Source organism: Ornithorhynchus anatinus, chromosome 16, assembly GCF_004115215.2.
Source record: "Ornithorhynchus anatinus isolate Pmale09 chromosome 16, mOrnAna1.pri.v4, whole genome shotgun sequence".
NCBI classification, from domain to species: domain Eukaryota; kingdom Metazoa; phylum Chordata; class Mammalia; order Monotremata; family Ornithorhynchidae; genus Ornithorhynchus; species Ornithorhynchus anatinus.
Genome location: NC_041743.1, coordinates 28,046,433 through 28,073,169, shown reverse-complemented (window position 1 = coordinate 28,073,169; position 26,737 = coordinate 28,046,433). Strand labels below are relative to the sequence as shown.

The following is a 26,737-nucleotide window of genomic DNA, read 5'->3' as shown; positions in this document are numbered from 1 at the left end:
GAATACACAAACATGTTAGATGTAGCATGTAAATTTTACAAGGATATTAGATTGTATGCTCCTTGAGGGTAGGATAGGAGCCCAACATCAAATTATTATTAATAATAATAATTGTGATATTCGTTAAGTGCTTACAATGTGACAAACACTGTTCTAAGCACTGGGGTAGATACAAGATCATCAGATCCCACATGGGGCTCAGAGTCTAAGTAGAAGGGAGAACAATTCCCTCATTTTGCAGATGAGGGAACTGAGGCACAGAGAAGTTAAGGAACTTGCCCAAGGTCACACAGCAGGTGCGTGGCACTAGGATTAGAACCCAGGTCTCCTGACACCCACATCCACATCTGCGCTCTTTCCACTAGGTCATGCTGCTTCTCTCATCGCTTATGTGGAATGCTCCCAAGGTCTTAGAACAATCACCCTTCAATAAATACCGACAACGAAGAACAACATTTTCACATCTTGCCTGAGAAACTTCTCCTCTTTCTCCTTGGGGCCCCACAGTATGTGATCTCAGCCCTAGAAACTGCAACCAAACTGGTGCTTCGGGCAAGACAGAAAGTCCCCAGCAGACGATTCTTCCTCTTCCCCCTGCACCTGGGCATGAGTGCCTGCAGTCACTTGCATAACCCACATGTAATTATTCAGCTCCCACAGCCCCAGCATCTCCCGATAAGAATAAGAGAGTGAGCGGGTGCGTTGCGGGGTGGGGGAGGGAGGAAGGAAGAGATGGTGAATATGTGGGGGTAATGAATGAGCAAGTGAACATGTGGGTGAGACCTAATACGGGTAAGAACAACTGAGTGCTTAGTTATGTTAGCATACAAGATGGCTCGTGTATGAGTGAACAAATGTGTGCTGGAGCAAACGAGAGTGTGTGTGTAAGGGATCAGGCATGGGTGAGCATGGTTCAGTATCGGGGTGTGAAGAGGAAGTGGGCAGAGTCTGAGAAAGGAGAGGGGACCGACTGGAAGTGTCTCTGCCAGGGGTTTCTCTCCCAGGCTGACAGCAGGGCCCCTCCACCCAGTTCCTCTGAGCAGAAAACCCTGGAGAGCATCAGGTGTGAGAGGGATGTCAACAGAGGAGAAAGATGGTGCCTCTGTCACTTTCTCACTCCCTTTTCCTCTCGCCCTTTTTTTGGCTGGCCTTTCCAGGGAAAAAGGAGAGGGAGAGAGAAAGTATTTTGCCAGTGAGTATGTGCAAGAAGGTTGCATGGTGGGGAGGGCTATGTACTAGAGGGAAGCTAATGTATGGGAGACAGCGAGAAAGAGCACGGGCTTGGGAGTCAGAGATCGTGGGTTCTAATCCCGGCTCCGCCTGTCAGCTGTGTGACCTTGGGCAAATCACTTAACTTCTCTGAGCCTCAGTTGCCTCATCTGGAAAATGGGGATGGAGACTGTGAGCCCTACGTGAGACAACCTGATTACCTTGAATCTACCCCATTGCTTAGAACAGTGTTTGGCAGATAGCAGGCGCTTAACAAATACCAACAGTAGTGCATGTGTAATAGTGAGTGCATATATGCATGTTTGAACGGCCTGTGTAGATTCACCCTGTAGGTGCATGCTGTGAGAGCTCCATGATCTGTATATGCTGTGTTTTTGTGCGCACATATTGGACTATGTGTGCTTGTGAAGCAGCGGGGCTTAGTGGAAACGACAAGGGCTTGGTAGTCAGAGGATGTGGGTTCTATCTGCTGATGATTCCACCATCTGTCTGCTGTGTGACCTTGGGTAAATCACTTAACTTCTCTGTGCCTCAGTTACCTCATCTTTAAAATGGGGATGAAGACTGTGAGCCCTACGGGGGACAATCTGATTACCTTGTATCTCCCCCAGTGCTTAGAACAGTGCTTGGCACATAGTAAGAACTTAACAAATAACATCACCATTATTATTGCGTGTGAATATTGCCTTTGCCTGTGTCTCTTTCCCTCCCTTTCCTGCCTTTGTCGTCGTCTCATCTTGGAACATCATCCCTGTCCCTGTGGAAGGTGATATTGTAGCTCTAAGACATTCATCAATTTAATTGTTTTGTGTTCTATTTAATAATAACTACGTTGCTAATAATTTTACAGAAAATAGATTTGTAATTTTCAAAAGGGCAGCCCACAGATGAATGAAAGACCAAACAGTCAATCAATATTATCTATCGATTACTTTCTAAGGGTGAAGCACCGTACTAAGCACTTGGAAAGCACAACAAAAACAAGATCATAGAGATTATAATCTAATGGGGATACATTTGACATGCCTGTAACGTACTCCGTGCATAATAAGCATTTAATGAAGGCTACTCATGATCAGATTGATGAAGAGATAGCCGCATGGAACAGCCCGGAAACCTAATATGCTGCTGTGTAACTTGGGGAACTAAAAAAATCATTACAGATAATTTTGAGAAATTAAATACCCATAATAACGCAAAACCAAAAGTTAAATCCACAAGTATCACACCATCTCATGCAATATTCTGATGCTTCCAAAGGAAATCGGATCAAAACTCTGAACTTGTTTCCTGGTTCTGAAAACAAAGGCAGAACACAGTTTCACATAACATTTTGGGGAAATCTTTCAGAAGCGTATGAAGGAGAAAAAAGTTCTTTTAGTACCTATTAAATTAAGGAACGTGTTCTCCCAGGTAAAGTCAGTAACTGGTAGAAAGGAGATTTATGTAACACACACTTATTTGGCCTCAGGAATAAATCTGTGCTATTATCCCAGCAGTCACCAGTCTGCAAACTAAACCTAAGCTCTAAAAGCCCAACGCTCTTCCTAGAATGAAACGGATTGATTGGTTGATCTCGGGATCACACCCACTGTGCTTTGACACTTTACACAGCAGCCAACTTTAGCACTTGGCTCTTTTACTCCCATTCTCAGCATTTATGTACATACATACTCAATTTGACGATCAAATATTTATTTGATATTTCATCCTGAGATATTTGTGCTGTTAAATTCTCGTTCTTCTTTCCACTCCCTTTATTTGTATGTCATTTTTTGCCTGCGTGTCCTACTGGAATGAGCACGTGCCCAGAAGTCAGAGGACCTGGGTTCTAATCCCAACTCAGCTACTTCCCTGTTGTGTGACCTTGGGCAAGTCACAATGTCTTTGGGCCTCAGTTTCCTCATCTGCAAAATGGGGATTCAATACCTGTTCTCACTCCCCTTTAGGTCATGAGCCCTATGGGGGACAGGGACTGTGTCCAACTAGATTATCTTTTATCTACCCCTGTGCTTAGTACAGTACTTGACATATAGGAAGCACTTAAACACCATTATTATTATTTTAGACTCCCAGAGTACAGGGAGAGCAGGTATCTTGCTTTTGCCATCGGTTGACTGATTTGATCGTTATTCTCTCCCGAATGCTTAGTACGGGACTTCACACTCGGTGGGTCTTCAGTACCATTAATCGATCGATTCCTTTTCACTAATACCCCTCCCCTAAGTTAGAAGCAGAGACCTACTTCACTGCGACTGTGAAGCTACTTTGGCCTTTTCTTGCCTCTTCTGGTTTTCTGTGGCTCGGGGATCTAACTGGGAGAGGAATTTCAGTGACTTTCTTTTGGCCTCAGGAATATTCTGGGTGAGTTTCTGTTTTGGAATCCCTGAGAATAGTGCTAAAATCATTAGCAAGTGAAAGCAGCATACTAAAAATATTTGGCTCAACCTACAGGAAAATGTACAGGGTTGTAACTAAAAGTTTGGCAAGTTTTCATGTTTTTCTTAAAAGATTATAAAAAAAAATTTATCCATATAAACCATGGCAAATTCACAAATTTTCTAAGTTCTTACAAGACTCCACAAGCCTTTTGATCCACCACAGAATGGTAACAATCATATTTTAATGAGATGTTTTTTTCATTTACTTGTCACAACCTGTCAGAGTAATCTAAGTAATTCTACATCCTCTTAACATTCCTCACTAAACTGTTGGAAAGAAAACAAGCTGCATTTTTGTCTTCAATCGCTGCCGAGTGATAGATAGCTAAGAACAGCCGATGAAGTCCCTAGGCTCACCAACACCCTTCCTGGGATCCTGCCAGATTTACACACTGCATTATTTTCTGATCATAAATCAAATCTTTTCCCAGGTCAGATGTCTAGTTCAAACGATTACCAAGATTGTTCTCCTATTAAAAACGTTTCTGTAGAATGTACCGTTAAACCTGATTAGATTTTAAGGGGTGTGAGAAATCTAGCTCTAAATTAAAATATATATATACTACAGTGCTTTATTTTCTGTCCAAAAGTGAGGATGGCTTAAGACACGAAAATCAATCAAGCCTCAACTGCAACAAAAGATGCAAGGCACTCAAACTAGTTTCACTTCCTCCTTTTCATGCTCTGGAAACGTCAAAAGGCAAAGTCTCGTTTTCATGTTAACCGAGAAACATCAGCTAAACTCCCCCTTCAAGTCACCAACTCTTTTAAAAGCTAATCAGTCCAAACTATAAAGTCTCAAGTGAGTTTTCTAAAATTAATCAGAGTTTACAACCATTTCGAAGGTAAACTTGAAGACTGCACTAGAATTTCAAATTTTAAAATAGCACAGTGATCCCTAGCAACTGGATCAGCCTCTAGAAAATCAATCAGCAAAAGATGATCACTCACTTCATTTTCTTAACTTCACCCCGACAAAAAGTACATAAATAAATCAGTCTGGACATGTAGCATAAGCAACCCCCGAATAAAACCTGGAGTCATTTTCATTTGCCATTTGCTAACCCAGAAAAAGATCAAAACCAACAGGAAGCTATCAACTGTATTCTAAAGCATTGCTAGCATTTCCAAGTTAGCTGAGCAATTCAAAAATCAGTGTTTCCCAACTACGGTTTACCTTTGCTAAGGTTCTTTCAGTCTGTCTCCACTCTCGGAAATCTGCTCCGCAGTGCTCTCCACCTAGTTTCAGATTCAGCACACTTTGACATGCCTTGCAAATACCAGACCGTCCCTAGCTAGTGCATATTTTAGCTTTCACAGCCTCCAATTACATAACTGGATTTCTAGCCAAAATAACAATGAAAAAATGACTATATCCCTCAGCATACATTCTCCCAAAAGAAAATGAACAGTTCAGGTTTGTTTCTTTCTTTTTTTTTTTTTTGACTACTTGTTAAACACACCGATAACCACAGGACCAGTCCATTTTTTAAAAGAAAAGGGGTAGGGATTTCTGATGCAGGTGGGGACAGTACCATTTCTTCATGTTCACTTAGTGTGAGGAAAATTGCTGTCAGAAGTTATGCAAAAGAGGCAAACACCAAGCACTTGGGTGAAACTCAAGATGACCCTGTTATTTAACTCAAGATACTTTTCTTCATTTTTCAACAGTTTGAAAGGTGTTTTAAATTTTACAGACTGCAAACATGAGTTGGAAGCTATTTCCTCAGGATGCCTGATTCTGAGGCAAATACACCCAAACGTCGTGACATTTCTTAACGTAATTGAAATGGGCAACATTTTTAATTGACTGCACCATTATTCTGTATGTGACTCCTCCAGTTCTGAATTATGATTTAACATTTACCACGTTTCCCTGCTTTAAAGCATGCACAAAAGCACTGTTCTGAAAAAGTTTTCATCCTCTAATAAAATACTTAATTTGGGCTCTCCTATAATGTTTTCTATCTTGGCTCTCCTAAATCAACTGTTGGCTAGTGTAACTTGGACACCGGTCACTTCTGTGAAAGGAAACCCTGGGTAGAAAGGTATACTGAAACTCATGCGCTTTCATCTGAGCAATAGGAGGGTGGGGCCCAAAATGCTTCTCAAATTTTTCAGTCCAAGGCAAATCCACAGGATAAACTCGTCTACCAGCTGCACGGTTCTGAGTGAATAACCCAACACTAACAACATTATGGGGAAAAGAACCAATGCTGCTTCTAAAATGGGCAGGGAATGTGACTACCAACTCTGTTACACTGCACTTTCTCAAACACTTAGTACAGTGCTCTGTAAGTGCTCAATAAATACCATCATTGATTGAGAGGTCTTGAGCATAAGGCACATACTCATAAGAATGAGACATCTGAGATGATTTCTTGTGGCCCTAAAGTGTCCTTCCACTTTCACGCCTCTCCCTTACCACGACTCTACTCAGATAGATCTCTTTTTTTCTCTATTTTTCCTTTCTCATTTTTTTAAAACTCTCTTCATCTTCTCCCCATCTCCTTCTTTACCACTGTTCATACTGACAAAGGGTTACTTTGCCCAACACATCTCTAAATCTGTACACACATGAAAATATATCACATATGTTTGTCCTTCATGAATGGTTTAGAATAGGGGTCAAAAATATGTTTTGGGCTGAGTGCTGTCTACTAATGAACAACAAATAGGAGATTCAGTTTCCATACACTTGAAGATGCCACCAAGTTACTTGTTGAATTATAAAAAAAAAATAAGTGTAAAAAGAGGTATGAAACTCTCGATTTGATTCAGACATAGTTTATTCCCATATAAGGGTAAGATAACATTTCTGATTTTTAAAAACACATAGAAGAGTATGGGCAAGCAATCTCTCTTATGTTAAGACTACTCCCCACTTTTTAAATCTTTTACGAAGCAGCGTTGCCTAGTGGATAGAGCACAGGCCTGGGAGTCAGAAGGACCTGGGTTCTAATCCGAACCTTTGCCACTTGTCTGCTGTATGACTTTGGGTAAGTCACTTAACTTCTCTGTGCCTCAGTTACCTCAACTGTAAAATGGGGATTAAGACTGTGAATCCAATGTGGGACACGGACTGTGTCCAACCCGATTACCTTGTATCTAACCCAATACTTAGTACAGTGCCTGGCACATAGTATGCACTTAAATACAACAATTATTATTATATTTTCAGACACAGTAAATGCTAGATATTAGTCTTAATTTCTAGGTTTCAATCCTGATAATCTGTAGGGTCTAGGGGCCTCGTATTCATATGTGTCTACACATTGATGATGATCACCACAGTCAATCACCCTAGCACTACCTAAAGCTAGTGGAAAGAGCACGGGCTTTGGAGTCAGAGGTCACAAGTTCGAATCCAGGCTCTGCCACTTGTCAGCTGTGTGACAGTGGGCAAGTCACTTAACTTCTCCGTGCCTCAGTTCCCTCATCTGTAAAATGGGGATTAAGACTGTGAGCCCCACGTGGGACAACCTGATTCCCCTGTGTCTACCCCAGCGCTTAAAACAGTGCTCTGCGCATAGTAAGCACTTAACAAATACCAACATTATTATTATTATTATTATTATTATTAAAGCAAAGACCACTTATTAATGTGATATCTACTTAGCCAGCAGACGGAAAGCTCCTTGGGGGCAGGCATCTCATCTACCAATTCTATTATACTGTATTTTTCTTAGTGCTTAGTACAGCACTCTGCACACAGTGAGTGCTCAATAAATACCACTGATTAGCTCCTCGTGGGCAGGGAACAAGTCTACCAAATCTGTGACACTGTACTCTCCCAAATGATTTGCTCATTGCTCTGTACACAGTAAGGGCTCAATGAATACACTCGACTGACTGACTGGTTGATGAGATTTTTGTTTCCCGATAACCTCCGATTGCTCTGATTGGCTCGGAGAGAATTCCCAGGAAGCAGTTGGCTGGGAAGGCTATAGTGAAGGAGAGGAGGGAAAGCAGGATCTCCTTCCCAAGGGAAAAGTAATCTTGTTGTGGCCAGGCAATGTGACTGTTTATTGTGGTATTGTACCCTCCCAAGTGCTTACTACAGTGCTCTGCACACAGTATGTGCTCAATAAATGTGATTGAATGAAAGAGGAAGAGAGCAGTTACAAAGAGGAAAGTGGGAAGACAGAAGGCAAAAAATCCAGGGTTTGGAACCTATAGCCCTCGGGACAACTTGGGGAGAGGCCAAGCGCAGAGGCATGAGTTCCTGTGGGGGCAGAGCCACTAAATGGGACAGTATGCCCACCGCAGCTGTTCTCTGGAGAGTCCCACCACCTGCAGGTAGGAAGTGGGGTGGGATGAGGGATGGGCAAGGGCAGGGACACTCAGGTCCAGGTGACGTATTTTTGCTAATACTCAATTTTTCTCCTAAGGACCTCAGACCATTTTGCCTATATCAACTCACTTATCTAAACAAAGATCCTTGAAAGAGGTAGGGCGGTTGGTATTCTTTTCATTTTATCCGTGGAAAAATTGAAACTAGGGCAACTCTAAGTCACAGGGTTAGTACCAGAGTTAGAACTCTAACCTAGGACTCCTGAATCCCTGACGAGAATATGAAACGCACATAGGGCACATGCCTGTAGAGCAAATACACAATTAACTGAAAATGAATTTTAAGCTCCTTGAGGGCAGAGAACACGTACCAACCAGCTGAAAGAACACCTCTAAGATGTGAATAACAGAGCACAGGAAGCTAGCCAATTTAGGTAAAGAATTCAGAAGTAGAGGAAGGACAGAAAGGGTTATTCTTAGCAGTAAAGCTCTTGGCCAGTGAGCTTTGAACTTGCAGGAGTAAACAGTACTGACTGAAGGATATATGCACACAAATAACTTGAGACAGCACATCAGATGTAGGAGCAAATCACCCGAGATTGGTTGGGGTCACTGACTGCACCTGAGGGGATCTTTGATTAATCCCCATCAGCTCCAGACCTAATATCAGAGGAGGGGCTTAGTCCATTTGCTCAGAGCGAGAAGGAGGGGGATGGCACTGAGGCCAGTCTGTTTGTGTTATAGACTGTTTTGGTGCCTACCCGCATCTGGATTCAAAGATCGAAGTCCCCCTTTGTCAGGCTGCCGAAATGCCAACTAAAAGTGGGCCGGCATTGCAAGATTTAATAATAATTTTAATAATTTTGGTATTTGTTAAATGCCTACTATGTGCCAAGCACTGTTCTAAACACTGGGTAGATGCAAGGTAATCAGGTCGTACCACGTGGGGCTCACAGTCTTAATCCCCATTTTCCAGATGGGGTAACTGAGGCACAGAGAAGTGAAGTGATTTGCCCAAAGTGACACAGCTGACAAGTGGTGGAGCCGGGATTAGAACCCACAGCCTCTGACTCCCAAGCCCGGGCTCTTTCCACTGAGCCACACTGCTCCTTATATTGCCCATCAGCGTTCTCGTGCCTATCCATACAAGTGGATCGGCATTTGTAAAGTTGAGCTTTGGAGTTGGATACTTTCATTAGCTAAGGGAAATAACAATAATGATAATAATAATAATATTTATGAAGTGCTTGGTATGTGCCAACAACTGTACTAAATATGCATTGGGATACAAGATAATCAGGTTGGACACAGTCCTTATCCCTCAGAGGTTCTCACAGTCCAAGGGGAAGGGAAAACAAGTATGTAAACCCCATTTTACAGATGTGGCCTTGGGAAAGACACATAACCATCTAGCCCCTCACCCCAGGTGTTCTACTGAATCGATGATTCCTAGTGTGATTTATCCATAATATAGAGTTCTCAAAGGCTCAATCTCAATATCTTGGGAATGCACCCTGTATTCTAAAGCCTCATAGTTTTCCCCGATTTTAAAATGTTCAGGTTCAGTTATGACTTCAGTATTGCAAAAAGGAGTATTACATTTCTTCATACTGTCGCAGGATAACTTCTGTACTCTCTTTGTCAATTATAGGAGAGTCTTTGGTAAGAGATACTCACTATTTGCATCTCCAAAAGACTTTATGGTCTTTGTGTATTGGATCACAAAGCGAAATTGGAACTGAATGCTCTCCAGAGGTCAATTATGTTTCCTTCAGCCTTAGTTAGCTACGTTTCAGTTGGCCCTCTGTTTAAGTCTCCCTTTAAACAGTGGAAGAACCACTTGTCTGCTTTTCATGTCACAAGGACTCTGTTGCCGATAATGAAAAACAACAAACTTCAGCCGCCTGTTTCCTTCTTGGTGAAACTGGCGTGTAGCAACCTGCACGTTGTGGAGGAAGTGGACTATCTCGGGAAGGCGTTACACCCATGCCAAAGTGGCCAGATACCGTCTGAAGAGAAAAGAGGCCAGGAGGATTTAACTGACCTAAACCCATGACTGGGTCTTCAGTGTTTCCAATCTTCCAGGTGTGAATCTGCTCCAATGTCGGGGCACAAAACACTAATGCGGACTTGTGGGGGGTTTCCCCTAGAGCAGAACACATGGACAGCCAAACTGAGGGGGGCTTTTATGACTGTGGAGGCCTGCTGGTTGGTCTCTTCCTCCCCCGAGCCCTCTTTTCCTTTCCTTCCACTCCCTTCTGGTCGCCCTGACTTGCTCCTTTATTCATTCCCCCTCCCAGACCCAGAGTGCTTATGTAAATATCTGAAATTTATTTCTTTACATTAATGTCTGTCTCCCGCTCTAGACTGTAAGCTCACTGTAGGCAGATGTGTCTGTTATATTGTTCTCTCCCAAGCACTTAGTACAAAGCTCAGCACACAATAAGTGCTCTACTCATATGATCAATAAATATGATTGACTGGTTCAGGGACCACAGAGTGAGGTTCAGATAAAATCTGCAAATGCGTTACTTAGAAATGTGGGACTATGGATGGAGCTTCTTAGCAGGATCCCTAAAAGGAGTTTTCATCTTATGGAAACAAAATTAGATGCATCTGCATTGTAACTGGTAGTACCTTTGCTCTTCGATATTATGCAAAAAACATAGCTTGATTTGGAAACAGGATTTCTAGAAAATGGTTAAAACTGGTTTGCTTGCCAAATGAAATCCATCTGGCATAAATCAGATCAACCAACCAATCCGGGTGTATATTAAATGCTTGCTTTGTGCAAAGTATTGGACGAGGCACTTGGGTGAGAATGTTGGTAGACACGGTCTCTGCCCAAAAGGGGCTTCCACTAATATTGGGAGCTTCTGAATATTCGGGAACAGAACCTGGAGTAGATTTGTATTAATTTTCTTTTATCTGGAGAAGACTAAAGGTGTAAGTATATGTATAAATACATTGCTCATTCATGCTTATAGCAAAGGGAGGAACACAAGCTCACCACGTAAGAATTTCTATATTTGATAATGTTGGGAAAACATCATTTGGACTTTTTCTCTGACACTTCTTTGCTCAGTTTCTTTGTGTTTATTTTTGCTATAGAAAGGCAAGCTGGACTTGCAGAAACAAAACATATTTTACACTCCTCCCTTCCCCAAAAAGTGTGAGCCTTGTTCAAAGAATACTACTAAATTCCAGGCCCTGCAAGTGGCTTGAGGATGAAGAGAAAGGCTTCTAGAAGGCATTTTACAGAACAATATAAATCCATATTATTCAAACTCCCAAAATGGGTAGCACCTTGAAACATGAAGAAATTGTATGTGACTCATGAGTTCGATATTTTTCCTAGTCTTTCAACACCTGGTTTTCATATCACTACTTTAATGTGTGTCTCCCCCTCTAGACTGTAAACTCCTTGTGGGCAGAGATCATATCTGCCCAATCTATCGTACTCTCCCAACTGGTTAGTTCAGTGCTCTGCATACGTTAAGTGTTCAATAAATACCACTGATTGATTCCATATTCTGGATCCCATTAACAGTATAACCACCAATGCATGATGTTCCTAATTCCTTCCTCATACAACCTTTTTCCAGGTGAAAATCTAATTGTTCACAGATTAGTAAAACTGTATATGTCCCACAAACTTCCCAATACTCAAGCAGCCCCTAATCCCACCTCCATTCTATTGCTTACCATTCCCATAGCCTGGGTTTCTCCAAAGACAGTATACTCGCCACAGAGCAGGCCTTGTTTAGGCTTTGGTTATTATGTGTGCCATGTTACATACACAGTATACAATACACGCACACACAATTGAAGCAACATGGCCTAGTGGATAAAGCCCAGGCCTGGGAGTTAGAAGGATCTGGGTTTTAACCCCATCTCCACCATGACTGCTGTGTGACCTTGGGCAAGTCACTTAACTTATCTGCACTTCAATTCCTTCATCTGTAAAATGGGGATTAAGAGTGTGAGCCCCTATGTGGGACATGCGCTGTGTCCAACCTGATTAGTTTCTATCTACCCCACTGCTTAGTACAATGCCTGGTACATAGTAAGCGTTTCAATACCATAAATTAAATCAGATTGCCGATCAAAGTGAAGTTCTCGGTAAGGAAATTTCCATACCACTCTCCCTGGAAAAGGCATAAATAGTAATCGACTCAAATGACTAACTCCAGGGACTCTGCTTTTTCCTCTGAGCTTCCTTAAATTCAGCTTTCTGAAATTCTCCTTAGATTTCTCACAGTTGAAAGGCTTTCACTCTGGGATTTAACAAGAGGTTTTCCATGAGCCCCTGGGAGTTAGCATTTCCTTGTCAAGCCTGGTTTAAACACAAAACTGAACTGCCCTTGTCCTTTAAAAGGCAGATGAGACCTCATGGACACTAAATGACCATCTCCTGGGCTCCAGTAGACTGTGGGCTTCTCAATTTCCAAGAACAGGGAAACCCCCTCCATCACTTCTGCTGAAAACTCCAAATATCATATGCTGAGAGAAACAGCTTTTGATCCAGCTTTCAAAACAATGCCTCAAGAGCTTTACAACTGAGGGATGAACCATGCAGGATGCGTTTTTCTAATTTCCTATATCTACACATACAGTTCTTTATTTCCAAAAATGATGCTACCAACAGTAAGATCCTATTCACGTGCGAGAATGTGGTTTAAAAAGACCAAAACAGGACCGACGCTTGCCTTAAGGATAAGGGGTTTGTCCCATCCAGAGCCTGACTTTACTTTCAACTTTGCCTCTGGGCCTTTGGTTATAAAAAAGCCTTTTAAAAACAAAGGCAAACCCCCTCCCTTGCTGCCCAAGCAGTCTGGTTTGCAATGGTCTCCTAAAAGTCCAACTCTATATCGCACTGTTTGGGACTGTTGTTCACTCTATCATTTGCTCTGACCTAGCTTGTGCATACCCCTTTTCCAGTCACTATTTCACAGTGACATTTTCAAACCATACACAGCAACAAATGGCAAGAAAAAATGACCAACCGTTAGTTTGACTTCTTAACATCAGCCTGTCTGTATCTGATTTGGCAAAATCTTTGGGTCGAGTAAGAGAGCTCAAATGACACAAAGAATCTACACCGTGCTTGGGGCACTAAGCACACTGAAAGGGCTTAGCCAGGGAGAAATATCTTTGTAGGAACACTAGAAAAGGAATGTAGCCATGAATCTACTCAATTTTTAACAATGTCCCAAGACCTCAGACCAGCTATCCCTACCTTGTTCGGCTGAGGGATGCTGCCCCCTGCTGAGTCAGTAATGGACAAGTCGTTTAATGGTAGAAATCAACAGAGAAAGCACAGAAATCACAACAATTGTGCCATACTGACATTACAGGTGAAAGGAGGTGGGGCCCTCTGAGAAAGTGTTGGAACAGCAATGAGCCAAGAACAATACATCATTGTTTCTTAACCACAAAGGGTGAGCCCATGAAGGGAACACACCTCTAGGAGGGTGACAATAAATCAGTAGGGTGGATCATAAATTTTAGGGTGGATCATCAGCCTTAATCCTGTGCACCCACTGGAATTACTGGTAATTCGTTAAATTCTGATCCCAGATTTGCCTCTGTTCAAAACTGCTGCAACTGAAAACACCATTGACCACAATGCCCCATCAGGGATTTCAGTTTCTGAAAAAATCCAGTCAGGTATCACGAGGCCTCCAAAGGGGCATACTTTGTTGGAAATGTACAAAATGTACATCCTCAGAGCCTGACCATTCATGTACATAATTTTCATGCCCATTATTCACTTATTTCTTTAATTTTTGCTTTTCCTCCTCCTCTGTGTCATACCTCACACCTGAGTGACTATAAACTCTTTGAGGGACTGTGCTTCTCTTTTGGACTCTCCATAGCATTTAGTACAGTGCTCTGCACACAGCAGTGCTCAATAAATATTACTGAGTGACAATTATAATTATTAATAATAATGGTAATAATAATCATATTTGTTAAGCACTTACACTGTTCTAAGCATTGGGGGAGATACATGTCATTCAGATTGGACACAGTCCCTGTACCACGTGTGGCTCACACTCTTAATCCCCATTTTACAGATGAGGTAACTGAGGCCCAGGGAAGCTAAGTGACTTGCCCAGGATCGCCAAGCAGACATGTGGCAGAGCCGGGATTAGAACCCAGGTTCTTCTGACTCTCAGGTCTGTTCTCTATCCCCTAATCATGCTGCTCCAAATATTATTGTATTCGTTAAGGAAATACAGGTTTTGCTATGGTGAAAAACAAAACATACAAACATTAAAAAATGTTCTTTAACACAATAGCCCAAACCAAAAAAAAAAAAAAATCAGCCACTTAAATGACAAAGCAGCGGAGAAAACATGCTCCCAATGGCCTTGATGCATTAAAAGCTCATAACCTGCGTAGGTAATCAAATGCAATGCAACCTGTACTTGTGCCCACTCGTCCACAAGATAACTGACCTCTTTCATACAGCTCTTCAGTGGTGGGGAACCTGCCCACGGACCAGCCTCCTAGTGCCACTTCTGGGCAAGTATAAATTCCAACAGCAAGGGCACACTATTCAAATGCCGGATTGTACATTCCAAGCGCTTAGTACAGTGCTCTGCACATAGTAAGCACTCAATAAATACTAATGAAATGCCTCAATCAACGATATTTGCTGGGGACCTAAGGACTACATTGAACTATATTAAGCTTTTGGAAGAGTAAAATAGAAGCAAAATGCATGCTCCCTGACCTCAAGAATCTCACAAAGGAGAGGCAAGCAGATATGAATTATTTACAGATGGTGGGAGCAAGAATATAACAAGAAGTTACCCAAATGTCAGGAGGAAATAACCTGAATAAATAACTGACTCTACAATTGAACTTACATATAAATAAGTAGGCTAGTATGGGTATTATCATATATGTTCATTCATTCCATCGTACTCATTGAGCTCTTACTGTGTGCAGAGCACCGTAGGATGCAGTTGGGAGAATACAACAATAAACACACATTCCCTGCCCACAATGAGGCTTTTGGAGAAAGAAGTACATGCAAGGACTTTTATAAATTCACTGTGAGGCCCATATTAACAAATATAATTAATCTGATTAGATTACCCCCTCATTTGATTAATCACTTATTTCCCCATCCTACATCTCCCACTACTGCCATTTCAGCACTTCTGTGTCATCTAAATTGGCCCGAGGGTGCTTACTCCCCATCTCTACCCCACTACATTTATGTACATATCTTTATACTCTATTACCTCCTCTTATCTACACTTTAATGCCTCTCTCACACATTCCATCATAAATTTCTGGAGGGCAGAGATTAGGTTTACTAATTCTATTTCCTCATCCAAGCAGTTAATCCAGTCCTCCGCAGAGTCGGTACCCAATAAAGTCTTCTGAATGATTGCCTGAAAGTCTAGAACGGCCACCACTATATGGCTCCGGCTACCTGAGTGTAGTCCAGAAAACTTTTTGCGCCATAGGATAATCCTCCTCTGCTCTAGTGGCTGGATTTTCAGAACTTTCCTTTGCTCAATGTTCAGTCTCCGCCCTGAGACGGCGGCCATAACCCACTTTTCGGAGAGATGTATCAAAAACTCCCAGGGGCGCGGGAGGACCGGTGATGGAGTCTGATGCTTTAGCCTAGGGAACTTCTGCAGGGGCACAGGGGGCCCGTGACGTGTGATGCCGAGGGCAAGCAATCCGTCCCTTTCAGGAGTGGCAGCAGTCAGGAAGAAGAGCCACACCTTCACTTGACAAAGAATAAACAACACCAACCAAGAGGAACCACAGGATGTGGGTTTCACAGGGCGGTGATAAATTTCCCTCACCTTTCACCTACCCTTTCTTGCCTCAACTTCAATTTTGATTAGTTATATCTTCTCTGATCCCCCACCCCACCCAAGAGCAATTACACCACATCAAGACTATCACCACTTCTTAATCTCCTCTTAATAGCTGGAAAGGAAAATTGTCCTAACCTTTCTTACCCGCCTGTGACTCTTATTGTGTCAATTGCTTTTCTCGAATTCTCAAGCACACTACCTGAAATAAGAAGTCTTTGGGCATTCCCATACATAGGCTCACTTTCAACCAAACTTTTCCTGCCATGCTTATGAAAAATGACACAAGTATCTGAATCTGGAAAATGTTAGTCCATAGAGAAGCAGCATGACCAAGTTTTTTTTTCTCTTTTGTTGTATGTTAAGTACTTACTATCTGCCAGGACTGTCCTAAATGCCAGGGTAGATACTAGCTAATCTGGTTGGACACCCGTCTACGTTCCCCATGGGGCTCACATCTTTAATCTCCATTTTACAGATAAGGTTACTGAGGCACAGGGAAATCAAGTGATTTGCCCGAAGTCACATAACAGACAAGTGGCCGAGCTAGGATTAGAACTCAGATCCTTCTGACTTCCAGCCTCATTTTTTTTCCACTGGACCACGCTGCTTCTCTGGAAATAAGTCTAGCGGAAAGAAAGCCAGGCCTGAGTTTCAGAGGAGCTGGTATCCAATCCTGGTTCCCTCACTTGTCTACTGTGGGACCTTGGGCAAGTCACTTCACTCATCTCTTTTTCATGGCATTTGTTAAGCGCTTACTATTTGCCAGGCACTGAAGCACTGGGGTAGATACATGCATATTAGGTTGGACACGGTCCTATGTCCCGTATGAGGCTTACAGCTTTAATTCCCATTTTACAGATGAGATAACTGAGACACAGAAAAGTGAAGTGATTTGCATGAGGTCATACAGTGGACAAGGGGCAGAGCTGGGACTAGAACTCAGGTCCCTCTGACACCCAGGCCCATGCTCTATCCATTAGGCCAGGCTGCTTCTCCCTGCCTCGGTTCCCTCATTTGCATAAGTATTCAAAACCTGTTCTCCATCCTACTTAGAGTGTGAGCCCCATGTGGGACCTTATTACCTTGTTCTCAGCGTTTAGGACAGTGCTTGGCACAGAATAGGTACTTAATAAACACACAAACATTTCATTGTGTTCTCTTCTCTAAAGGAATCTGTGCCCAACAAATCAAATTGCCCAGTGCCCCAAAACCCAGATTCTCTCTCAAGTTTCCAGAAGTTGCTCTCGGGAAGGAACTTGAACATTTTAGCACCTGGGTGATCCATGTTCTCTCTGGACTGTCTTGAAATCAAGAAGTGATTATGAGGTTGTTGCTTACCTCTAGAACTTTCCCGGTGATGAACTGGTGACATGCTTCACATTTGACCCCAAAGAGCACCTGATAATCCTTTTCGCAGTAAGGGGCACCATCCCTACAAAGCGAAAAACCCAGAGACTCTTAATTTGATATTTTTTTCCTGCAAACTACTTGGTTTTTAGGCCATAAAAGGTTGTGACCTGAACAGAAAGAACCTTTAAATATTTTTTTTAATCTCAGTAATTCCACAAAATTAGGATTTTTGATATAGCATCTAACAAATGTCTTCATAATCAAACATTGTCATGCCCACATAGTACCGGGGTAAAGAGTGTGTCAAATGGCACAAACGAATCCTCTCTATGGATTTGACTACCCCTTTTTGCAATCTATTAAGCCTCAGTATCAATAACATCATAGAGTTACAGGTAGAAATTAACACACAGAAATGGTTCACTGGAGTGTCATCTCGGTCTCATTTTCTGGTTGCTGGATTTTTTTGCTCCACTAATTTTGGGCCACCTTCCTTGCCCCACTGAAGCCCAGGACACAAACAGGGGGTCGGCAAGAAATGAAGATCTAGGCAGCAGCTTAGTTTCCATTTGTCCTATATATTAACAATAATGTACTAGGTTGCTTTACTAGGTTGCTAACAATTTTACAAATATTTTATTAACGTGCTCTTTTATAGTGTGGTTTACGCATGCATAACTGCACAATTGGCTCATCCATGAGTCAGAGCTTGGCATGCCTGATAGAAAACAACTATTTAGAGAGAGTTTGCAAACCATGACTCCTATGACAATAAGAGGTCATTTACAGATACCCTCCTCTTGCCTGGCTTGCAAAAATCATGTGTGTTTCTGATCATTTGGCAGTGCTTTAAAACCTACTAACCAATTATTGAGCAGAAACGAGACAGTGAATTGTTTCCTGAAATTAAGAAAATACAAAAGCATTCATCCAAGTGAGTAGATAGACACATGCAATTAAAACTTAAAAATGGTAAGTGCTGAATTACACTGTTAATTATTGCTAATTAACAATGAAAAATGGATGCAATATAGCCTGGAAAAACGTTCTGAAAATTCATGATCTACTTAGGGGACTAGATTATAGAGTATAATCTATACCTATTTAAAAAAACAAATCACTTTTTCTTGAATGGGCAAGTTGGGGGAGACAATCATGGGGCAGGCTGTGGAAATACTCAAACCCCAAATTGCAGTTCTCAGAGGGGTGTGCCCAGAAGGTCCTAGTTGCATCCCCAGTAGAAGTCACCACAGGAGGAAGGGGATACCTCAGAGATGGGTGAGAACTGACTCTTGCCCTTATTTTTCCCCACTGTGTTCTAAGTGAATGAGTAACAAAGACCCCATCCTCAGGGGGTGAGGCAGGAAAGCAATCTGAACCGGAAAGCCAAACCTACCCTCCTAGGCTGGTTGCTCTTGGACCCGTATGTTGAAAACACCTTTTCATCAGTTTTTAACCCAGAGACATTAGTGGGGGTTGGGGTCATCTGGGCTGGATGTCTGGTTCTTTGTGCTTGGAGCTGTGCATGATTATTTCTTTCCCAGTTCCCAATTTAAGAAAAATTCATTTGGCAGGAAGGGACAAAAATTTACACTTGGCCAACCAAATACAACTATGGTGGGAATGGCAGTTCCTCTCCAACACCCACTCCCATCCACTCACTCTGGGAGTAGATTATCAGTCAGTGACAGTTAGTGAGTAGGTACTATGTGCAGAGCACCTCATTAAGCACTTGGGAAAGAACAATACGCCAGAGTTGGTAGACAAGACCCCTGCCCTCAAAAAGCTTACAGTCTATAGAGGAGCTTACAAAATGGCCAACATTATGTTTCCAAAAAGAAAGAGCAAAGAGCTCTAGGGACCATCCCTCAAGAATATGGAATTTTCTAGCATGACCGAATCCCTTGCAATGATCACGGATTGTTTCAACTGCTTACTTGCTGATATATTCTCCAGTGAGCACTTTCCCACAAGACTTGCACTTGAAGCATCCCAGATGCCATTGTTTATCCAGGGCCAGCAATGCCTGGCCATTCTTAATGTCTCTTCCACAGCCAGCACAACCTGGAAAAAAAAAAGCATTGTTTAGCCCAACAAACATGAAGCTACTCCCTAAAACCATTAGGTACTTTCGTCCCATAACCAATGAATAACAGTGAATGAACTTCAGTGTGGAGATAACAGGTAAGAAGGCTTAGATGCTTTAAAGGGGTAAAGGGCCCTCATTTCCTCTCCTGCTACAGTCATCGTGCATCATAAAGGTATTGATCATTCTCTGGGTGCAATTCACTGTACTAAGCATTTGGGAAGGCATAAGAGAGGCACAAGTTATGGTCCCTGCCTACAAGGAACTTACACTCATGGGGGAGACAGACATAAAAATATTTACAAATATGTACGTAATATTTGTGTCATCACAAATAGACTGTACAATCATTCGTACATAAGTACTGAGGGGGGTATGAATGAAAAAATACGTTATTTTAAAGATGGTCAATGGGATCCCCACTCTGCCTTCAAAAATGCTCCCTGGCCCTCCCAATTTAACCAGTAAGATAATGTGAAATCAACAAATTTTTCTTAAGCTCTGGAATGCCGCATCCTTCAAAGATACGCAGAATTGAAAGCTTTCGTGATGGAAAAGACACACAGACGATTCTGTTTTATCCTTCGAATCTCTTTAAGAATTCTGCAGTCAACCCAGGGCCTAACCTCATCAGAGGGCGCTGAAAACTACCACAAAGAAAAAAAGGATGCCCTTCACTTGTTTCCTTAGGTTTCATTGATTTAAACCTCCTGAACTCAGTTCTTTTTAACCCTCTCCCAGCTTCCCTCCATACATTCTATCACAGTGTTTCCCCAAGTATCCTTTATTATTTCCATCAGAGACAGATAATCTGGCTTGGACTGGTCACTGGTCTGTTTCAGTAATGGCAGTTTATGTTCTCACGCTCAGTAGTTGCAGCAATTGTGTGGATTCTATTGAAGATAGGATGCCTGTACACAACGTCGTGGTTACTCCGCAGCCTGACACACGTGTATCATTTTACCGGGAGGCAGGGAATGTCTTAGATTGTTATACTGTACTATCCCAAACACTTAATACAGTGCTCTGCACGCATTTAAGCGCTCAGAAAATATGACTGACTGATGGATCGACTGACTGACCGGGAGATGGGAGGAAGCCAGGCTACTTTATGGCAGAGATGTTTTGAAAGAGACAGGAAAGAGACAGGAAAGAGGCAGGCTAGGGCCAGCTGGCTGTTCAAACAAGTCCCACAGGATGGCAGCAAAGATTTATTTGCTAAGAGGGACAGTGCGTGGTTGGAACCTTTGGGTACCATTTGAACACTTATTTGAATAATTAATGTTCCTTCCCTGGATAACATCATGACGTTCAACCGGTCTCCAATCCCCTCTTCCAAATACTTTGGAATTTACCGGTCTCCAATCCCCTCTTCCAAATACTTTGGAACTTACGAATTGACTTAAACCCCAAGCTTACCAGGCTTTATATATACCTCTAAATGTACACAGATACATGACAGGGATCAGCCAGTGGTGCTTTTTGTATTCAGAGCAACTACTAAGGATTTGGAGGAACACAATACAATAGAGTTGGTAGGCTCGGGAGCCCTGCCCACAAGGAGCTGATACAAAATTGCAGTCACCATTATGCAACTGGAGTCTCTAGTGTTTAAAAACAAGGAGGAAAATTCAAGGATATGGGAAAGGGTGCTTGTTGAGAGTCTTCCTCCAAACTCAAAGCAGTTCTTGTGAATGTTTCTCTAAGGGAGAGAACCTCTTGAGTTACCTGGGCCCATTTTGGCTAGAAAGTTCCCTCTAGACTAAAAGCTCCTTGTGGGTAGGGAGTCTTCGGATTCTATTACACTGTACTCTTCCGAGTGTTAAGTACAGTGCTCTGCATACAAAAAACACTCAATAAATATGATAGATTGATCGGCTTTGGGCCTGGGATCTAATAACAGCTGAGTTCTCTTGCCTCCTGAAAATTCCAAAAGTGAACCTAGGTAGACAATGACCAAATTCAACAACAACAACAACAACAACAAAATAACCCCACAACCCTGGAACTTTAAAAAGCATGGCTCCTAATCAATTGATGATGATCTCATCAACGGATCATCACCATCAGCAGCAGCTGCCTGGTGGTCAGTCAATTATAATGAAGGCTCCCTAGCAGACACAGACACTAGCATCTGCAACAAGTTAACCAATCAATCGAGCACTGTGTGCAGAGCACTGTACTTTTAATATATCCAAATATACAATAGGCAAGGATGATAATTCAAGGAAATGGTCTGCCAGCAGGAGGAAAATGACTAAAGGAATTTCATGTGGTAAAGTTCACCAAGTTACACGTACCCCCATAGTCGCAGACCTCATTCCCCAGTTAACCCAGACCTCTCCAGTCTTGGCACCCCAAAAGTGACCTTCAGCACTTTATGTGTACGTCTGTTTCTTTATTCATTTTTGCCTTCTTTTGCTGTTACTAGTTGTAGCAATGCATTCCCTCTTATTTCACATCTAGGTAGCCTTTTTCTTCTATTGGATTGTAAATTACTTGGCACCCCAAAAGTGACCTTCAGCACTCTATGTGTACGTCAGTTTCTTTATTCATTTTTGCCTTCTTTTGTTGTTACCAGTTGTAGCAACGCATTCCCTCTTATTCCACATCTAGGTAGCCTTTTTCTTCTATTGGATTGTAAATTACTTAAGACAAGGGACCTCTGCCCATTTCCAAACACCTATGCTCTGCATACAGAAGGCATTAAATACATTCTGGTGACGTCTGTGCTGAGCCAAAGGAGCAAAAACACTATTTCATTCAACCCTGGCGTTTTGTCAGAAAATAGATCTGCACAAACTTTGATGTAACATAAATGTAATCAAAAAGCATTTAGAATTCAGTGGACAATGAGCATAATGAATAAAAGAACTGGGGATGTGCCCAAATGGTGCTCTCTTATTAGATTAGTATGATTGCTGTTCTGCTCTTAGCCCTTGATTTTTGACCCAGCATTGTACGGACTGGACTGTACACTGGACTGTAGTACTTGTATTTATTAGTATTGATTAAGTGCTTAACGTGTGCAGAGCATAGTACTCAGTGTCAGGCTTTAGAGCTCTTTTTATGGCATTTTTAAGTTCTTACTATGTGCCAGGCATTGTACTAAGCACGGGATAGATACCAGTTAATCAGGTAGGACACCATTCCGGTTCCACATAGGGCTGACAGTATTAATCCCCACTTTACAGATGAGGTAATTGGCACCGAAACGTTAAGCAACTTGTCTAGAGTCACCCAGCAGGTACGTGGCATAACTCAATCTTCAAAATATGGGGATTTTTTTCCTCTAAACCTTTTAAAAAAAATACTTTATCTTTAATCCAAATGTGAGAGCTGTGTGTGAGGGTCACAGCACAGACTGTCTGTTCCACCCTTACTCCCACACTTTTCTGTAAAAGGAAAGTGGTTAATTCAGGGAACTGGGTCTTTAATCTTAGAGCAGACAACATTTGGGTTCCAGAAAGGAGTTTGTATAGAAAAGTAAAATAGACTGAAGCCTCCCAGGCCTGAGCAGTCCCACTAGAAATCAGCTACACTATTAGTCAGAATTTTCTCCATGAAGAATTCAAATTCACACTGAAATTTTACCCCTATTTTCATTATATACTTTACAAAAACCACACTTGTTTTTTCCCAGCAGCACGGCATAGGGGATAGAGTACTGGCCTGCGAGTCAGAAGGTCATGAGTTCTAATCCCAGCTCTGCGACTTGTCTGCTGTGTGACCTTGAGCAAGTCACTTAATCTCAATCCCTGTTTTACAGATAACTGAGGCCCAGAGAAGTTGTCAGCCCCATATGGGAGGAGGTACTGTGTTCAACCCCATTTGCTTGAATCCATCCCAGCACTTAATACAGTGCCTGGCATATAGTAAGCGCTTAACAAATACCATAATAATAATAATTACATTAAGATGCCTCCATAGAACAAATCATGAAGTGGAATTACCCTAATATTGGATGCCTCTGCACTCCTTCTGGACTGAATTCTGATTTATTGCTGACTGGTCAGCCTCTCCTTTGGCATAGGCAAACAACTCCATAACCTGTAAATGCCCAGATCAACCAATACCTAGAGGTTTCCCTTGACATAAAATGGGTCTCCATCTGACGTTCTTCTGTATTCTGCATTCAGGTACATTTCCACGGATCTGACTAAACCAGAGGGGTGAAATAGGGCTCCTTTGATAAGGCTCTTCAACTCTTTGCATGAATGACGGCAAATGCACCGTGGGCAGGGAATGTGTCTACCAGCTTTGTTGCATTCAATGCTTAGTACAGTACTCTGCTCATAATAAGCAGTCAATACCATTGACTGATGACAAGAAAGTAAATCCAGCAAGTTAATACTGGTTGACCTATGATCCCTTCTTCATATTTATGCCAAATGTTGACTGTCACTAGGCGTAACTCAAGCCTCTTCATGGAAATCTCTGAGTTTGGCCAAACAGTAACCAGCTGGGGAACACTCGGCATATTCCCCCCTCTATCACCCTCAGTCACGTTGGTTAGCATGATGTATACATTTTAATGCCGTGATGGTTTACTAGTGTGCCCCCTGGTGCAGTGCACTCTGTTAGTTTCTTTGGGAATAATAATAATAACAGCATTTGTTAGCCTTCCTTGCTGACCCCCTGCCTCTTGTCTCTCCCCACGCCATTTCAAACTTCACTCTGCTGCCTAGATCATTTTTCTATGAAAACTTTCAGTCCATGTTTCTCCACTCCTCAAGAATCTCCAGTAGTGGGCCATCCACCTCCACATCAAACAGAAACTCCTTACCGTTGACTTTAATCACTCAATCACCTTGCTGCATCCTACCTCACCAAGCTACTCTACTACAGCCCAGCCCAACACTTTGCTCCTCCAATGGCAACCTACTCGCTGTACCTCGATCTCGATCTCACCGCCGACCTCTCGCCCACGTCCTACCTCCATCCTGGAATGTCCTCCCTTCTCATATCCGACAATTACTCTCCCTACCTTCAAAGTCTTACCGAAGGCACGTCTCCTTCAAGAGGCCTTCCCTGACTAAGCCCTCAATTTCTCTTTTTCCACTCCCTTCTGCATCACCCTGACTTTCTCCTTTTACTCACCACCGCACTCCCGGCCCCACACCACTTATTTAATATCTGTAATTTATTTATTTATATTAATGTCGGTCCCCTCCTCTACACTGTAAGCTAACTGTGGAGAGGGAATGTGTCAGTATATTGTGTTGTACTCTCCTAAGTACTTAGTACAGTGCTCTGCATACGGTAAATTCTCAATAGATTTGATTGATTGAAATATGATTGATTGAGCATTTACTATGTGCCAGGCAATGTACTAAGAACTGGGGTGGAGACAAGGAAACTGAATTGGAAACACTGGGAAGAACACGCTAATGAAGAGATACATTCTCTGTCTACAAGAGGCTTACACGATCTCAATCAGTCAAGAGAATTTACTAAGCATCCGTGAGCAGAATAGTCTTCTAAGTGGTTGGGGAGAGTGCCATAGAGTTGGCAACTGCTATCTTTTGATCTCAAGGGCCTAGCCCAGTGCCCTGCATACAGTACGGATTCATTAGTGCTGCTTCTGGAGTCACTGACGACATGACAAAATGCCCGGTCAGAGTTACAGATGAGTCTGTGGGGATCCCCTTTCCTAACGTGTTGGGTGGCACTGTTACATCGTGCTGAACTTGGCATGATTTGATGACATCAACACACTGTACCTGTTTAGGGGTCCTCACAGAGTTGAAAAAGCCACTGAAACCAGACCAGGTGTTTCCTTCCCCATCCCTGCCATCTTTCCCTTTCTCATTCTCCAACCTCCCCATTCCCGTGGGACACTCCCTGAACCTGCCCCCATTGGGATGCCCCAGTACAGAGCTATGTACAGACACATCCTGTGGCAGCAGTGTGGGAGCTTGGCCACGCCAAGGCAGTGGTCGGTTCACAAGCTGCGTCTGGGCCCGGAAGTGAGCTCTGAAAGCAGCCTGATTTGGGCCTCCCCCACTTAGCTCCACAACCCGGCACTTCACCGCTCCTTCACGGCCCGTGTCCGCAGCCCAAGCCGGAGGGCAGCAGCTGCTATTTCTGGCCCTGTGGAGGTAGCTTGCTCAGCTCAAAATCCTCCCATCCTCCCACTGCACTCCTCCTTCCCCTTCACCGCTGCCCAGCCCCCAGGTCCCACCATGGCCGACATTTCCCTACACAATCCTGCCCCTCCCCAACCCTGGGCTAAATAAATGCCCTTTCATAAATGGTTGTGCTGTGATATTTTTATTTCTGGGGAATGGAGAGGGGGAGGCAGGCTGGAGGGAGGATTACTGAACTCCATTCCGGTCTCCCCAGGGGCTGCTGGGGGAAGCCGGCGGCTGAGATCGGGTTGGGCAGAAGCTCCAGCCAGATCCAGTAGAGGCAAATTGCCTTGGCGGTGACTGTTACCGCCCCATTTTTGCAGTCAGAGTAGGGACGCTGGAAAGGAAAGGCACAGATAATTGCAGGAGAAATGCAATCTCTTTAATATAGCTGTCGCGGACGTACAACATAAAAGGGAGTGGAGCAGGGCGCTAACAGGGATCGGAATTCCCCTCTAATGCCGTACTACCCCTCCGTAGCACTCTACAGGTGAGGAGTCCTCTTAGATCATCTGGTACAAGCGCCATCCAGAATGTCCCAAGCGGGGGTCGGGAGACACACAATTATTGTGTAAAGCTCACTTCGGGGAACCCCTTCACTACTGAGTCTGGAGCTTTAGCCCCTTAAGCCCCTGCATTAATCTGGCCCTGCCCGTGTTCCCAGGGTGGAAATTGAGGCCCAGACAGATTGTCATTCTGAGTTCTATGTCGGAACTTGGCTCACATAGGACAACCAAGGGGCACAGTAAGAAGTCGGAGATCCCTTTAGCCTTCCCACCAGCAGCCCCCAGGACGTTACCTGCATTCAAGCCCGTTCCCACTGACAGGTGTATTAAATTCAATGTAATTTGAGTACAGCGTCTGGCACTGCACAGTGCTTAAATACCATTGAAAAAAAATTCGAGCACAGTCAATGCTAGCTTCTCACTCCGAAGAGCTGAGTTCAAACTAGGTAAGGCATAAGCGATGGAGCGGTAATTAAAATTCCTGACTCCTGGGTTTGTATTGAGACCAACAGACCCTGCTGCCCTGCATGCGGTCCTCTGGGCACACCATCCAATGATGGCAGCTGCCTTGTTAGCACAGTGATGCCATCTGTCACGTTGGCAGTGTCTGAGTCCCTCTTTTCTCTGGACTAGTTGCCATCTTGCTTTCACACTGGGGTTTTAGAACGATTGAAAATTCCATTTTGAACATTTCAGGTAGAAATCACTAGGCTTACAGCTTTTTTCCTCTGGATGATATGCCATCCATCTTCGTAACCGACAGATGATCACTCTCCCCACCTTCAAAGCCTTATTAAAATCACATGTCTTCCAAGAGGCCTTTCCCGACTATGCTCTCCTTCCCTCTTCT

At 43.0% G+C, this 26,737-nt stretch overlaps 1 protein-coding gene across 15 annotated transcripts in view; it reads right to left on the bottom strand.

The window, feature by feature from the left end:
• Positions 1–26,737, bottom strand: part of ABLIM1 (actin binding LIM protein 1) — a 272,448-nt gene that overhangs the window by 83,374 nt on the left and 162,337 nt on the right. For 14 of the 15 annotated variants that reach the window (XM_029080393.2, XM_029080392.2, XM_029080396.1 and 11 more), the window contains 2 exons: positions 19,102–19,228; positions 17,153–17,246 (listed from right to left, as the gene is read on the bottom strand). In XM_029080393.2, coding sequence (XP_028936226.1) covers positions 17,153–17,246; positions 19,102–19,228 — 221 coding nt within the window. Of the gene's footprint in view, positions 1–4,848; positions 5,070–17,152; positions 17,247–19,101; positions 19,229–26,737 lie in introns of those variants that run through there. The other variant, XM_029080405.2, reaches the window with a different exon arrangement.